The sequence below is a fragment of the Pelobates fuscus genome, chromosome 7 (genome assembly GCF_036172605.1).
Source record: "Pelobates fuscus isolate aPelFus1 chromosome 7, aPelFus1.pri, whole genome shotgun sequence".
In the NCBI taxonomy this organism is placed as follows: Eukaryota; Metazoa; Chordata; class Amphibia; order Anura; family Pelobatidae; genus Pelobates; species Pelobates fuscus.
The window spans coordinates 145,352,785-145,368,146 of NC_086323.1; the positions used below are offsets into that span (position 1 = coordinate 145,352,785).

At 45.2% G+C, this 15,362-nt stretch overlaps 1 protein-coding gene across 1 annotated transcript in view; it reads right to left on the minus strand.

Moving 5' to 3' along the window:
- PPP4R2 (protein phosphatase 4 regulatory subunit 2) overlaps positions 1–14,965 on the minus strand; it is a 30,580-nt gene extending 15,615 nt beyond the window's left edge. Inside the window, exons 1-2 of the mRNA XM_063426756.1 lie at positions 14,706–14,965; positions 6,542–6,623 (exon numbers count right to left, since the gene is read on the minus strand). Coding sequence (XP_063282826.1) covers positions 6,542–6,623; positions 14,706–14,739 — 116 coding nt within the window. The 5' untranslated portion in view covers positions 14,740–14,965. The remainder of the gene's footprint in view (positions 1–6,541; positions 6,624–14,705) is intronic.
- Positions 14,966–15,362: the final 397 nt, after the last annotated feature.

Here is a 15,362-nt window from a genome sequence, read left to right on the forward strand (position 1 = left end):
TGCCTATGCAGGCTTCGGGATAGACTATGAAGAGATCAAGGAGTCCAAAGTGAATATAAAAACATTAATTGGAACATTAAAAGGAACACATGTAAGCAGTGTCAAAATAAGGTGAAATAAAATGAATTAAAACATATCACACCGCAAAATTATTACAACCAGTAGTTGTTTCACAGCCAACGGACTCCACCCAAAGAAGAAGGGTTGATGGAAGTCATTTGGGGGGGATGATTGTTTTTTTGGTTACTTGTGACATGGTGAGCTTGTATACCATCATCTCACACCTTTTTGGTTATGAGGAGGTGGAACATTTTCTTAGACAACATGGTTACCCTGAGTTCCTAATTCGTTTTATTCTGGAGGGCATAAAGTTCATTCTTAATAATAATTACTTTTTGTTTGACGGCTCCTACATTTTACAGATGGTTGGTACTACGATAGGGACCAGGTTTGCGTCTAGTTATGCTAACCTTACATGTCCCAATGGGAGGAATCTTTCCTCTCGGGTTAAAACGGTTGGAGCGCGAACCTGGTCCACTATACGCAGATATTTCGACCATATATATTTTTCTGCAAGGGAGATTGTGATCCCCTCGAACATTTATCTTTTTTAAACAAATTATTAAAAAAAATATTGTTTTAAAAGGACCACTATAGGCACCCAGACCACTTCAGCTCAATAACCCCTTAAGGACACATGACATGTGTGACATGTCACGATTCCCTTTTATTCCAGAAGTTTGGTCCTTAAGGGGTTAAAGGGGTCTGGGTGCCAGGTCCATCTAGGGTTAACCCTGCCTGCTGTAAACATAGCATTTTCAGAGAAACTGCTATGTTTACATTAGGGTTAATCCAGCCCTTAGTGGCTCTCATTGACAGCCGCTAGAGGCGCTTCTCACTGTGACTTTCACAGTGAGAAGACGATTGCGTCCATAGGAAAGCATTGAGAATGCTTTCCTATGGACTGACTGAAAGCATTGAGAATGCTTTCCTATGAACTGACTGAAAGCGCGCGGCTCTTGCCGCGCATGCACATTCAGCTGAAGAGGGAGAGAGTCCCCAGTGCTGGAGAAAGGCAAGTGTTTAACCCCTTCCTCCCCCTAGACCCCGGCGGGAGCGGGACCCTGAGGGTGGGGGGGGATCTATTAACACTATAGTGCCAGGAAAACGAGTTTGTTTTCCTGGCACTGTAGAGGTCCTTTAACTCACGAATATAGTAAAATAAGGGTCAATGTCGAGAACTACTATTTAAAACCAAAAACTTTTTTTTTGGGGGGGGGGGGGGGAATTCTTTATTTTTTGTTGTGCTCAGTACTGACCTAGATAAGACCGTGTACATGAGAAAAATTGCAATTAAGTAGACATATCAGCGCAAAGCAGGTGTATACAGTTTTCGGGACTTTTTTTTTTTTTTTTTTAAACAACACCGCATTAACACCGTGCTCAGCATACAAACAAGAGTGAGATGAATGAAGTTAAAGCGGCACTGTCATGCCGAACTTACCTTTCCTCAATCTCTTCCTCTTCTCCGCCTCTCTCAGGATCTGTTATTCTTTTCTTCCATTCTTCTTTAGTTTTCTTTAAAATTATAAGACAAAGTAGGGACTCTTTGCCTTATGGAGGATTCCTCCGCTTGACCAGCTCTGACCAGTGGAGGAGCAAAGTGTGCTTCATTTCCGCTGGTCAGAGCAATTTTCCCATGATCCCTAGCTTTCCTCCCAGTTCCCACAATACTTCCTGTCAGTATTGCCGAAAGTCCTGTCACTTAAACAGAACGCCGGCAAAACTGCCGAATTGCATCCTAACAGAATGAGAAGAGTTTCTCCATTGGTGTTAGGATGCAATTCGGTATTTTGATCGTATCGGAATTTCATTCTAATGAATGAAACTCCGATCCTATTCATTGCTGTGGCTGCATCTTGCAGCCGCTTAGTAGATAACTCCCTAATTCCCACGGTATCAGGGAGCTATCTACTAAAAGGCTGAAAGACCTGAATTGGTCTTGAAGCCAAATGTACTAATACTAAGTAAAGATTACTTAGTATTAGTAAATAATATGCCCCTACTCGCTATACCGCGAGTAGGGGCATGTCTAGTAAGCAGTGAGCAGCCTGTGGCTTGAAAACCATCCTATCACAGTGCTCTGTGTCATTTTACAAGCGTGGGAAAGTTCTTTGGAATTTTCCCACGCTTGTAAAATGACACAGAGCACTCTGATTGGCTTAAACCAACCAATCAGTGTGTTCTAAGCCTAATTGCAGGGCGGGGCAAGGCTATATAAGCCTTGACCCGCCCTGCGGAGCTCAGTACGCGGCGTGCCCTCCATGGGTGAACATGGATTAATTTTTTTTTTGCGCTCGTTTTTTTTTTTTTTTTTTTTTTAAAGTGCGACGGGTATGATGGATTTTTATTTGGCCTTTTTGGGGGCTGAAGAAAGAAGAATTTAGAAAAAAGAAGACGTCAAATGGTAAGTTTAATTATTTTTTTTACAGGTTAGTTATTTTATTCCCCCTCACTATTTTTAGGGTGAGGGGGGTAGGTAGGGGTTAGAATGTTTTGGGGTGGGGGGGTGACTAGGAACTTGGGACCCCTAGTCACCTTGGTGGGGGGGGGGTTCATTTAGGGCCCCCACCCACCGCTCAGGGGTGGGGGCCAGGGGGGAGGACAGTAGGTCCCCCCCATTATTATTTTATTAGGGCCCCACCCACCGCGCAGGGGTGGGGGCCAGGGGGGGGAGGACAGTAGGTCCCCCCCCCCCTATCTTTATTTAGGGCCCCCACCCACCGCGCAGGGGTGGGGGCCAGGGGGGAGGACAGTAGGTCCCCCCCCATCTTTATTTAGGGCCCCCACCCAGCGCTCAGGGGTGGGGGCCAGGGGGGAGGACAGTAGGTCCCCCCCCCTTTTATTATTTTATTAGGGCCCCCACCCACCGCGCAGGGGTGGGGGGAGGACAGTAGGTCCCCCCCCCCTTATTTTATTAGGGCCCCCACCCACCGCGCAGGGGTGGGGGCCGGGGGGAGGACAGTAGGTCCCCCCCCCCCCTTATTACCATTTATGTTTTTACAGTGAGCAGCCACAGGCTGCTCACTGTTTAGTGGACATGCCCCTACTCGCGGTATAGCGAGTAGGGGCATTGGGGAGATTTTAATCTCCCTTGTGCTATTATGGGGGTCATATTGACCCCCATAGAGTGAGGGGGGGACCTGGGGGGCTTATGAAGTGGTGGGGAGCACAGCTCCCCACCGCTTCTGTCTTTACATATTACAAGGAGGGAGCTGCACGTCGGTAGCTCCCTCCTTGTAATAAACTGATCGAACAAACGAACACTGATACTCAGTGTTAGTTTGTTCGTCTGATTTTTTTTCTATTCATTCATTCGTCTGTCTGATGAATGAATGAATAGATGAAATTCCCGTTCGCATGTCCAGGTGTTTCACTGGGCATGTGCGGGAATCTCACAGTCTGTCTAGTGTGGGTAGATGACGTGTCCCACAGGGACTTCACCTACCCACACAAAGATGGCGGCGCCCTGAATAAAGATCGGGGCAGAAGATACAGATTTAAAAATAGGTAATCTGGGGGGTTTAGGGGCATTTGGGGGTGACTAGGGGGTCAATTGGATGTAGTGGAGGCGGGAGGGGGGTTAAAAAAAAAACGGGATTCGTCATGACAGTGCCGCTTTAAGCTAATGCACTGCATAGCTAGGAAACAAGAGTATATGCCTGGTACTAGGTTGTCAATTACCACATTAAAGTAAAGTTTTTGTGGCCCCCCCACCCCATATAGAGTTAATCAAGGATGCTTGTGGGTGTGCCCCTCAATTGTATCAAAGGTGGCTAACTATAGCACTATTTAAAACTAGGCGGGCATATAGAATAACTAACTTTTACATTTTCATCAGAGAAGCTTTGATGGTGGTTATGCTATAAACAATCATGGTAAATGTGGCTGAAGTGTATACCCCTGGGAAGCAAGCCAACTTAGTTAGAAAATGCAGTATAGTATAGTATATCTGGGACAGTCAGTAAAATACACACCTAGGCCCACTACTATGCTGCAGTTGTGATCGCATTACAATACATTAGGCCAGGTCTGGGCATAGAGTTGTGCAGTTCATGCCTAGTCTTGGTATTAGCAGGGACCAATGATCAGTGCTGGTAGGTCAGAAGAGCACCATTATCACATCACGCCAGCCCCAGGCCTGCATCAGAGCTGTCACCCCTGCTCCACAGTCCCGGATTTTGGGTAGGTCCAAGGCAACCGTCCTTGTGTGCCGCAACACTTTAGGTCGGTGGCAAATCCGCCGCTAAGCCATCAAAGGGTGTGGGCAGCGAGGGGATTTATTCCCCATTAGCTCTAAGCCCAGGTAGGCTCTTCCACAGAGATGTGTCGTGTGTTGATGCTGAGCATTGGACATCCATCCGCTGGTAGAGTTGGGGTAGAAGTGTCCTCAGTCGGGAGATCCCCCGGGTCCTGAAGCTTGTAATCAGCCGATCATGAGCGGTTTGTAGATCTCGTGCTCATGTGCCAGCACCGCCACGTGGTCTCGTAGCCATCTTAAAAAGAGTAGGCCATAAGGGTAAGCTCATCTGCCCCAGATCAGCAGGGCGGTAGCCTCCTCAGTGGAGACCATGATAACCCCGCCGGTCCAAAAAGGGGGGGGGGGGGGGGGGAGGAGGAACGGGACCAGTAAGGAACCAGATAAGTTGCCAATTTGCAGCAGCCAGTGCAGTTAGCAAAGCAGCAGCCGCCCACCTCAATCCCCACAGGCCATATTCTCCTCTAGTCACTCTCCGGGACCCAGAATCACCCGATATCAGGGGCTCCAGCTAAACTGGGAAACTCCAGGACCCTGTGCCATAGGCATCCAGAATAATACAGGCCAAGAAAGGTAAGCATTTATCAGAAAATTGTTAGGTTCTTCAGGAGCCACAGTGATCTGCAGAATGCTAGCATGGCCGCCAGGCCCCACCCTCCACCAAAACCTTTTTTTTTTTTTTTTTTTTTTAAAGTGGATGTCAACAATTTTGTTGACACTATTAGTTGCCATTATAGACCCTGGATGAAAAATGTACCTAAGGGACCGTTTATGATAATTTTAAAGAACTAGTGATAACAAGGAATTTAATATACAAGCCATTTATTTATAATTTGTTAAGAACAGTTTCTGGAAAAATGTATGACTTGAATATTTTGGACCAGCAATTAAAAGGAAGTCCAGTCATTAAAGGGACTCAATTTTGAATAAAAATAAAGAGAAAAATCCAATGCAAAAGGACAATGTAAACAATAATAAAGGCACCCCCATTACTTTAGATTTTAATAGTCAGTCATACCAAATTCAACATTTAAAAAATGTTTTGGTATGTCTTAAAAATGGATAATGACCTTAAGAATATAATTGGGGAGAAACCAAATATATATATAACTTAAAACAAAATAACTTAAAACAAAATTTAGTTAGGAGATTTATTAAAACAAAAAAATATAATGTTTTTTTTTTAATCAAAAATCATTGTTTTACCCTTGTAATCTCTGTTTAGAATGTCAGAATACAAGTCATAAAAAAAAAAAAAAAAAGAGACCGTTCTATCTTTAAAATGTTTTTTACAAGGCTAACGTTTCATATTAAAGATGTTTTAACGTGTCATTCATCTAATATATATCGCTGGTGCCCGTGTGGACTGCAATACATAGGAATGACCACTAGGAGCTAAAAAGTGCATATTGCAGAACACATGGGTAATATCCAGAGGGAATATGATAAACAGTGTTTCTGCCCATTTCTTAAAATTCCACAATAAGGATCCATTTCCTCTTAATTTCAGAGAGATCTACAAAAGAAACAATTGGAGGGGGAAGATAAATTTAAAGAATTAGGTGGGTTTTTAATTTAGACTCTTTGGTCCCAAAATGACAATCGTGATTTTGAGTTAGTTCACTTACTGTAATATATATATATGTATTGGCAGAAGTCTCAATGTTTAACTATATTGGAGGATTGATTTTCTCTTTGGTTCATACCTCCTCTTGAACATTTGTTTTTGTGTGTTTATATTTTTTGCATTATATATATTTTTGTGCATAATATGTATTTTATTTTTATTTATGTTATCTTATTCATATTTCTATGCATCAAGTATCTATTGAAAGTCTACTGATGACGTATTGGACTATAACGGATGTGACATTATACCCAGAACTCACACACAATGACCCATACATATACAAACTACACATTTGCTGACACACACAGCACAGATTACCAGCAGCAGCCTGTCCCATGCTTTCACTGTCCATAAACATTATGTCGATGCCGGGATAGGACGTCACCCTAAATCCCAACAGATATTAGTCCTTAGTATTGTGAGGAGCATATGTGCTACATGTATTTATGAGCTTGTCATTACAATAACATTAGGGGTTAAAAATGGTCAGTAGCTATGGTTAGGGAAAAGATGGTACCTGCTTTAACCCTTTAAATAGTCAGAAAACAGCTTTAAGCAACCACTCGCATGAGATTGTGAGGCATCAGACTTACATGGTTTCTCCAGTTTTCGCCACATGACATAAAAACTGATCGAGTTCTGAAGAGGCTTCCTTCTTTCCACGCTTTTCAAACTCTGAAAAAAGAAAAGAAAAGTGTTACATTTTTGCAGCTGGTTAGAAAAAGTAGTGTACAAGGTTCCATTTGGAGAGAATTTCCTGCGACCAAGTCTTCAATGGAAACTATCATTAAGAAACTGAGTTGTATAAAATATATGGGACTGACATCATCAGGGATTAGCAGAGTTTAAATGCTGTATTCCTTGGACCCCAATAAGAATACAGAATGCACTATGGCAGCAAAGTATATGTCCCACTCCACACAGACAGCCTAAAAGTCTGCAGCTCATAAACATATGCAGTGCCAAGGTTACTTATCTCTGCCAAAAGGAAGCGAGACCTTCAATCTTATCTAAAAGCTCCAATCCAGTTTCTCCATACATTAAACTAAAAGAAAAACACAACCTTGCTAAAGGTTTTAAAAGGGACACTAACAATGTTACTTTGCTGCAGAGGGATTTAGATAGACTGGGCACTCAAATGGCAGATGAAATTTAATGTTGAAAAATGCAAAGTTATGCACTTCGGCGTAAAGAATACACAAGCGAATTAGGGATAACAACAAACGAAAAAGACTTGGGAATTGTTATAGACAACAAACTATGCAACAATGTGCAATGTCAATCAGCAGTGGCCAAGGCCAGTAGGGTATTATCATGCATGAAAAAGGGCATTCATTCTCGGGACGAGAATATCATTTTGCCTCTTTATAAATCACTGGTAAGACCACACATTGAATATGCTGTGCAATTTTGGGCACCTGTTCTAAAGAAGGATATTATGGCACTAGAAAAAGTGCAGAGGCGGGCTACAAAATTAATAAAAGGAATAGAACATATCAGCTATGAAGAATGGTTAACAAATTTAAACCTATTTAGTTTAGAAAAACGTCGCCTGAGAGGGGATATGATAACATTATACAAATATATTCGAGGCCAATACAAACCATTGTGTGGAAATCTATTCACAAACCGGACTTTACATAGGACACGAGGTCATGCGTTTAGACTAGAAGAAAGAAGATTTTGTCTAAGGCAAAGGAAAGGTTTTTTTACTGTAAGAACAATCAGGATGCGGAATTCTCTGCCTGAAGAAGTGGTTTTATCAGAGTCCATACAGATATTCAAACAGCTACTAGATGCATACTTGCAAAAACAGAATATTCAAGGATATAATCTTTCACTGTAGGGTAATAACTGCTTGATCCAAGGATAACTCTGACTGCCATTCTGGGGTCAAGAAGGAATTTTTTTCCTAGCTTGTTGCAAAATTGGAAGTGCTTCAAACTGGGTTTTTTTGCCTTCTTTTGGATCAAAAGCAAAAAACATATGTGAGGAAGGCTGAACTTGATGGACGCAAGTCTCTTTTCAGCTATGTAACTATGTAATGTTTGAGCAGCTTCTTGTTTGGAGCCCAATAAACTTACATTTTTACTTTTTTTTTTTTTTTTTTTTAACATTATAGACAGAAAAACAACTTTAGTTTAATGAGCGTGCAGCACTGCATTCAGCATCTCCACCCGCTGCACGGAGACACTGAACTTTCCACATAGAAAAAAAATGGATTCAATGCATCTCTAGGAAAAGATGCTGACTGGCCAGGGTGGCGTTTGGCTCTGCCCCCTGCTCCACCTCCATGGCAATCTCAGCCAGTCCAATGCAAAGCATTATGATTGGCCCAGATCATCACTTCTGATAATATCAGCCAAGGATGTAGATCAGGGGCAGAGTCAGCAGCAGCATCAGACTGTAATAAAGGTAAGATTTTACTATATTTTAGGGATTAAGGGGGGCCTAAATAGTGATTTTAACACTATAGGGTCAGAATACAGGTTTGCATTCCTGACACTATAGTGTTCCTTTAAACTTACTTTATTGCATAGTCTGTTAAGAACCTTCTAAAACCCTGGAGGGGCCTACTGTGTGTGATTAAAGTTACATTTACAGAGCAGAAGATAAAAACTTATAAAGCAAGTTGACCTCTGATTGAAAATTAAACCTTACTAGTGTCCGTCACAGCCTGGGGAAGTGTGGCTAGGGCTGCATTGAAAGAAACAATTCCTAAATGGCAGAGAGTTGAGTGACTGCAGGAAATGATCTATACACTAAAACTGCTTCATTAAAGAGACAGTTTAGGCCCCATAACAACAATCACTGACTCCCCATTCACTAAACTGGATTGAAAAAGTTTATTTTCAAGCCAGTTTTGTGAATGGGGAGTCACTATTTGACTGAGCGCATCAGCTGACCACCTCAGACAATCAGCAGCACTATGCACTTTCTGAAATTGAAATTTCAGAAACCGAATACTGTCTGGGATGGATGAGATCGGCGCTAGAGGCAACTTTAGGGTTAAGCCGTTCGAGAACTGTTTAACCCCTTAAAGGAACACTATAGTCACCAGAAGAACTACAGGTTAATGTAGTTGTTCTGGTGAGTGTAAGTTCCCTTCAAGCTTTTTTCATGCAAACACTGCCTTTTCAGAGAAAAGGCAGTGCTTACATTGCCGCTGGGGACACCGCCAAGTAGCCACTGGAGGTGCTTCCTGGGTCAGTGCTTCTGAAAAAGCAGCCCTGACGTTCAGCGTCCCCACGCTCTGCATGGAGACGCTGAATTTTCCTCATAGTAATGCACCGATCCAATGCAACTCTATGAGGAAGTCCCGATTGGCCAAAACGGCATTTGGCCCCGCACCGATTTTAGCAAATTCAATGCTTTCCCTATGGGAAACTGTTTAACTGTTTATCTGTGAGCATGAGGGTGCAGAAACGTAGATTCCCTATATTATGAACAGTCACTATGTCAAATTATGTATCAGTTACATGGTCAACAAATTTAAAACCTTAACAGTGGATATATGAATACTAACCAGGTCAATCACAGGGTTCGGCAAGTACTTTTTAACCCCTTAAGGACACATGACATGTGTGACATATCATGATTCGCTTTTATTCCAGAAGTTTGGTCTTTAAGGGGTTAAACCATAGTTCACAAAGGATAGAGCTGCCATAGGTGGACAGATATTTTTCAAACAGATGTTATAGGGTTACTATAGTGCCAGGAAAAACTCGCTTTCCTGGGATTGATGTCAACAGCAGAAACGTCATCTCTGTTTTGTCCTTGATCACATTATAAATCAGAGTAGAGTATTCACCCTACGCTGTGCAGCCTGTGACTTCACTTTTCGTTGCCTTTTGGTGGTTAGCGGACCTCTACCATGGAGCTCCGATGTTACGAATACCAGTGTGTAACACTTAATTACTGGTGTAAAAGAAGAAATAAGATTGCCACGAGAATTAAAGCTGAAGCAATAGCCAAGAGAGGGAGAGAAAGAAGCGGAGTAGGAAATTATGGTGTACAATGGTCCCCAATCACAACCAAGAAGGTGCTTTTACAGCCTTTACTAAAGGGATCCAAAATACAGTGTCAAATCTCCACACTGTGCTAACCAAATACTCTCTAAGAGAAGTATTTAATTAAGAAAAAAGTCAGAGGCATGTTTAACCCTGCAATGAAAACATGGTTTACATTCTGCATTAAAACAGCTAGGGCATTGCATCCGGGCCACTTCATTTAGATGAAGTGGTCTGGATGCTTTTACTGTTCCTGTAATGTTTAAAGCTACATTCCAAACACTTTAATCATTTCACCTAGCTGACTGAAACTACATGCTTATTGTACACCTGTGCCAATTTCAAGTGAGTTGGCACTTTTGTAAATACCCTTTAGTAACATTTCCTGACTATCAAGCAGCCGGGAGGGTTTCCTGTCTCACTGGCTTTGAATTGTAGTTCATAACAGAAGCAAGTGCTTCTCATCGAATAATACTGCTCTAGAACACAAAATGTCAGACAATGACTACTGACGTTCATGTGCATTGTGTCGCAATGCTTCTCTATGCCAGGTATAAAAACTACACAGCAAGTAGATTTGATCAGAGTAACTCCTCCTATAATCCCCTTTTACAAATAAATAAATAAAAAGAAGTTGCCTCCATTCCATTGCCCAGGCCAAGTTCTCCCTGCAACACAATCTTCCTTGGGTGGGGCATAGGAGTGTGTGTCATAACTGACAAATTTGAACCAAATATACATTAGTCAGCCTAGAACTCTTGTTCATGCTGGCCAATGTCACAGCCGGAGGTGGTAGCAGAGATGCTAAACTATATGTGCAGCTTTAGATAGTGAAAAGTTGGACCTATAGGTTCCACGCACCATGACCACTTCAAATAATTGAAGTGGTCATCGTGCTTAGAGTAACCTTTCAAATGGGGGAGGAGTATCCTATGTTTATTTCCAACACTTTTCAATCTTGACAAAGTGTTGCCAAGTATAAATTTTTCATTCAACTCACCTTTCTATAGAGTCTATCCTCCTACCCATTCTATGCGCAGACAATGGAAGGGTCAATATGTTTTATATTGACTTAATGTTTACATTGCAGCTCTAAGTCTGCCCTCTGTGGCTCTCTAACAGACAGTCACTAGAGGGATTCCAGAATCCAAACGGACTTTTGGTCCGTTATCTGATGCTGGACGTCCTCACGGACCTCCAGCGTCAGATTTTCCCCATAGGAAAGCATTGAGTAATGCTTTCCTATGGGGAGATCTAATGAGCACGCGGCCACTGATGCGCATGCGGTCTCCCCCGCCGGCTGACGTCAGCGGGGGAAGAGTGTGGGCGGAGCAGGACAGAGCGACAAGGGATATCAGCGCTGGATTCAGGTAAGTGGCTGAAGGGGTGCAGGAGGGGGGAACCTAATAACCATATAAAGCCAGGAAAACTGCTTTGTTTCCTGGCACTATATGATCCCTTTAAAGAAGGTTAGCTATAAAACTACCCTTGTATATCCTGTAGATAAGACTGTCACCTGGCAAAGAAATACAATTTACCAAACTAATCATGCATGCCATCTAGCACCTATGCAAACTAATATAGTCTAGGGTACATACAGCAATTTATCTTTAAAAGTTTTAGTGGTTAACAAAAAATGGTTTTAAGTAGAGCTCAAACGAATTGTAAACTTCCTTATAACTCCAATACAGATAACGCAAGATGTATTCCGCAACATATCATAATAAGTTGGTGCTATGTAAATGCCAATAATTATAGTATTGTACTTTATAATGTGATAGGGACAAGTTTCAGCATGTCCAGAGCACATAAGTGAGTTTTCAGTGATGGGATGCCAGCTACTTTAAATGTATATCACTGCAAATCTGAAAGAAGATGGAGTTACCACCATGACAGCAAAAACAGGGAAGTTACTTAAAGGGGCATCCTATGAAGGTTGTCCTGATGAAAGCTCCCCACTGCCGTCTATCAATTTAATATCAAGCTTTTTGAGTACAGTCTTATATAAACCAATTGTCTTGCTGGCGCCAGCGAACTATCCACCTAAGCTAAATTGTTAATGTGGAATTGGTGCATGAATTTTACCAAAGCAAAGTTTTGGATGTGATTGACTGAAAGAGCTGGGGAAGGATTACCTCAGATCTTTGAGCCAATCACTGACATCTACACTGAACAAAATTGACACTGATAATGATCAAGTGTTAAAGGAACACTATAGTGTTTGGAATACAAACATGTGCTCTTAAAGGATCACTATAGGGTCAGGAACACAAACATGTATTCCTGACCCTAAAATGTTAACACCACCATCTAGCCCCCCTGGGCCCCTCATGGATCCATAAATATAGCAAAATCTTACTGCACTCAAGCTAGAAGCTGTAACTCTGCATGCTGTTTGCCTAAAAAAAAAAAAAAAACAAGCAGTCTGCTGACATCAGCAGAAGTGGTAGCCTGATCCAATCACAATGCTTCCCCATAGGATTGGCTGAGACTGACAAAAAGGCAGATCAGGGATTGAGCCAGCATGATTCAAACACAGCCCTGGCCAATCAGCATCTCCTTATAGAGATGAATTGAATCAATGAATCTCTATGAGGAAAGTTCAGTGTCTGCATGCAGAGGGAGGAGACACTGAATGTTTGGATGCATTTTAGTCAGCCATGACCCAGGAAGGATCTCTTTTCTCTGAAAAGACAGTGTTTGCAGCAAAAAGCCTGAAGGTAATGATTCTACTCACCAGAACCAATTCAATAAGCTGTAGTTGTTCTGGTGACTATAGTGTCCCTTTAATGCTATAAGTGCTGGACCTTTGCTGAGATTAAAGGACCACTCTAGGCACCCAGACCACTTCAGCTTAATGAAGTGGTCTGGATGCCAGGTCCAGCTAAGGTTAACCCATTTTTTTTTATAAACATAGCAGTTTCAGAGAAACTGCTATGTTTATAAATGGGTTAACCCAGCCCTCAAATCCTCTATGGCTGTCTCACTGACAGCCGCTAGAGGCGCTTGCGTGATTCTCACTGTGAAAATCACAGTGAGAGCACGCAAGCGTCCATAGGAAAGCATTGATAATGCTTTCCTATGAGACCGGCTGAATGCGCACGCAGCTCTTGCCGCGCGTGCGCATTCAGCCGAATGGGAGGAGAGGAGGATCGGAGGAGAAGAGCTCCCCACCCAGCGCTGGAGAAAGGTAAGTTTTAACCCCTTTCCTCTCTACAGAGCCCAGCGGGAGGGGGTCCCTGAGGGTGGGGGCACCCTCAAGGCACTAAAGTGCCGTGGGGGCACGCTCAGGGCACTATAGTGCCAGGAAAATGAGTGTTTTCCTGGCACTATAGTGGTCCTTTAACCTGATCTAATCCAATGCTTTATCCTAGGAAAACACTGTTCCAATCAGTCTCTTTGGGACTACGTGACCTAAATAGCCCAGTTTTACTAATTTTTTTTGCAAAAATGTGAAAAAAACCTGTTTTGTGCTGTGCCAGTAGAGGAGCGGGGACGCGCGGTGTGCCGGGGAAGGGCGACGCACAGTGCGCGGCGAGGGAATCTGGGAAGGGGGACGCACAGTGCGCGGCGAGGGAATCTGGGAAGGGGGACGCACAGTGCGCGGCGAGGGAATCTGGGAAGGGGGACGCACAGTGCGCGGCGAGGGAATCTGGGAAGGGGGACGCACAGTGCGCGGCGAGGGAATCTGGGAAGGGGGACGCACAGTGCGCGGCGAGGGAATCTGGGAAGGGGGACGCACAGTGCGCGGCGAGGGAATCTGGGAAGGGGGACGCACAGTGCGCGGCGAGGGAATCTGGGAAGGGGGACGCACAGTGCGCGGCGAGGGAATCTGGGAAGGGGGACACACAGTGCGCGGCGAGGGAATCTGGGAAGGGGGACGCACAGTGCGCGGCGAGGGAATCTGGGAAGGGGGACGCACAGTGCGCGGCGAGGGAATCTGGGAAGGGGGACGCACAGTGCGCGGCGAGGGAATCTGGGAAGGGGGACGCACAGTGCGCGGCGAGGGAATCTGGGAAGGGGACGCACAGTGCGCGGCGAGGGAATCGGGGAAGGGGACGCACAGTGCGCGGCGAGGGAATCGGGGAAGGGGACGCACAGTGCGCGGCGAGGGAATCGGGGAAGGGGACGCACAGTGCGCGGCGAGGGAATCGGGGAAGGGGACGCACAGTGCGCAGCGAGGGAATCGGGGAAGAGGACGCACAGTGCGCGGCGAGGGAATCGGGGAAGGGGACGCACAGTGCGCGGCGAGGGAATCGGGGAAGGGGACGCACAGTGCGCGGCGAGGGAATCGGGGAAGGGGACGCACAGTGCGCGGCGAGTGAATCGGGGAAGGGGACGCACAGTGCGCGGCGAGGGAATCGGGGAAGGGGACGCACAGTGCGCGGCGAGTGAATCGGGGAAGGGGACGCACAGTGCGCAGCGAGGGAATCGGGGAAGGGGACGCACAGTGCGCGGCGAGGGAATCGGGGAAGGGGACGCACAGTGCGAGGCGAGAGAATCGGGGAAGGGGACGCACAGTGTGCAGTGTAGAGGTGGTGGGGTACAGGATGCAGTTGCATCACATGTCAATAGAGGAGGAGGGTAACTCACATGGCAGGGGGGGAGCAGGACATTATGGGCACCTGTACCCCATCACCCAAGTTACCCCAATAAGTGTAGAGGGGTGTCCCACCCTGTGTCACTGTCTATCCCCTCCCTCCCTACCTCCCTGTATGAGCCCCGGGAGCCTGGCGGCGGTAATGACCTTTCAGCGCTTCCTGCAGCCGGTCGACATCCATGGTGGCTGAGAGTGGAACCGATCCTCACACCGGCTGGCTCCTGGACACACAGCGCTCACAGCCGGCCCCGCTCCCACCGAGCCGCCTTCTCTTCACTCGTCCGGGAACACAATAACCGCCCCTCCGGCACTGCGACGTTATCAGCCCGACCAGCGACCGACACGGAAACACCTTAGGGGACGAGGAGCTCCGGCCGCCGTCCAATATGGCGCTCGTGACGTCAGAGGGTGCGCGCACATAGGAGAAGGAGAGGTGGGGGGGCAGACTACTGGTTTCTTTTCGTGGAGCGTCTCGTGGGCGAGCACGCACGGGGAAGGGGCGGGGCTAACGGCTTTTTCTTCTTTTTTGTAATGAAAGCTCGCAGTCAGAGCCGGCACACGGTGACAGCCGGCTGAGAGGGAGGGAGAGTGAGCAATATGTGTGTGATTAACCCCTTAAGGACCAAACTTCTGGAATAAACGGGAATCATGACATGTCACACATGTCATGTGTCCTTAAGGGGTTAAAGGGACACGCCGGGCACCCAGACCACTTCTGCCCATTGGAGTGGTCTGGGTGCCAACTCCCACTACTCTTAACCCTGCAACTGTAATTATTGCAGTTTTCATAAACTGTAATATTTA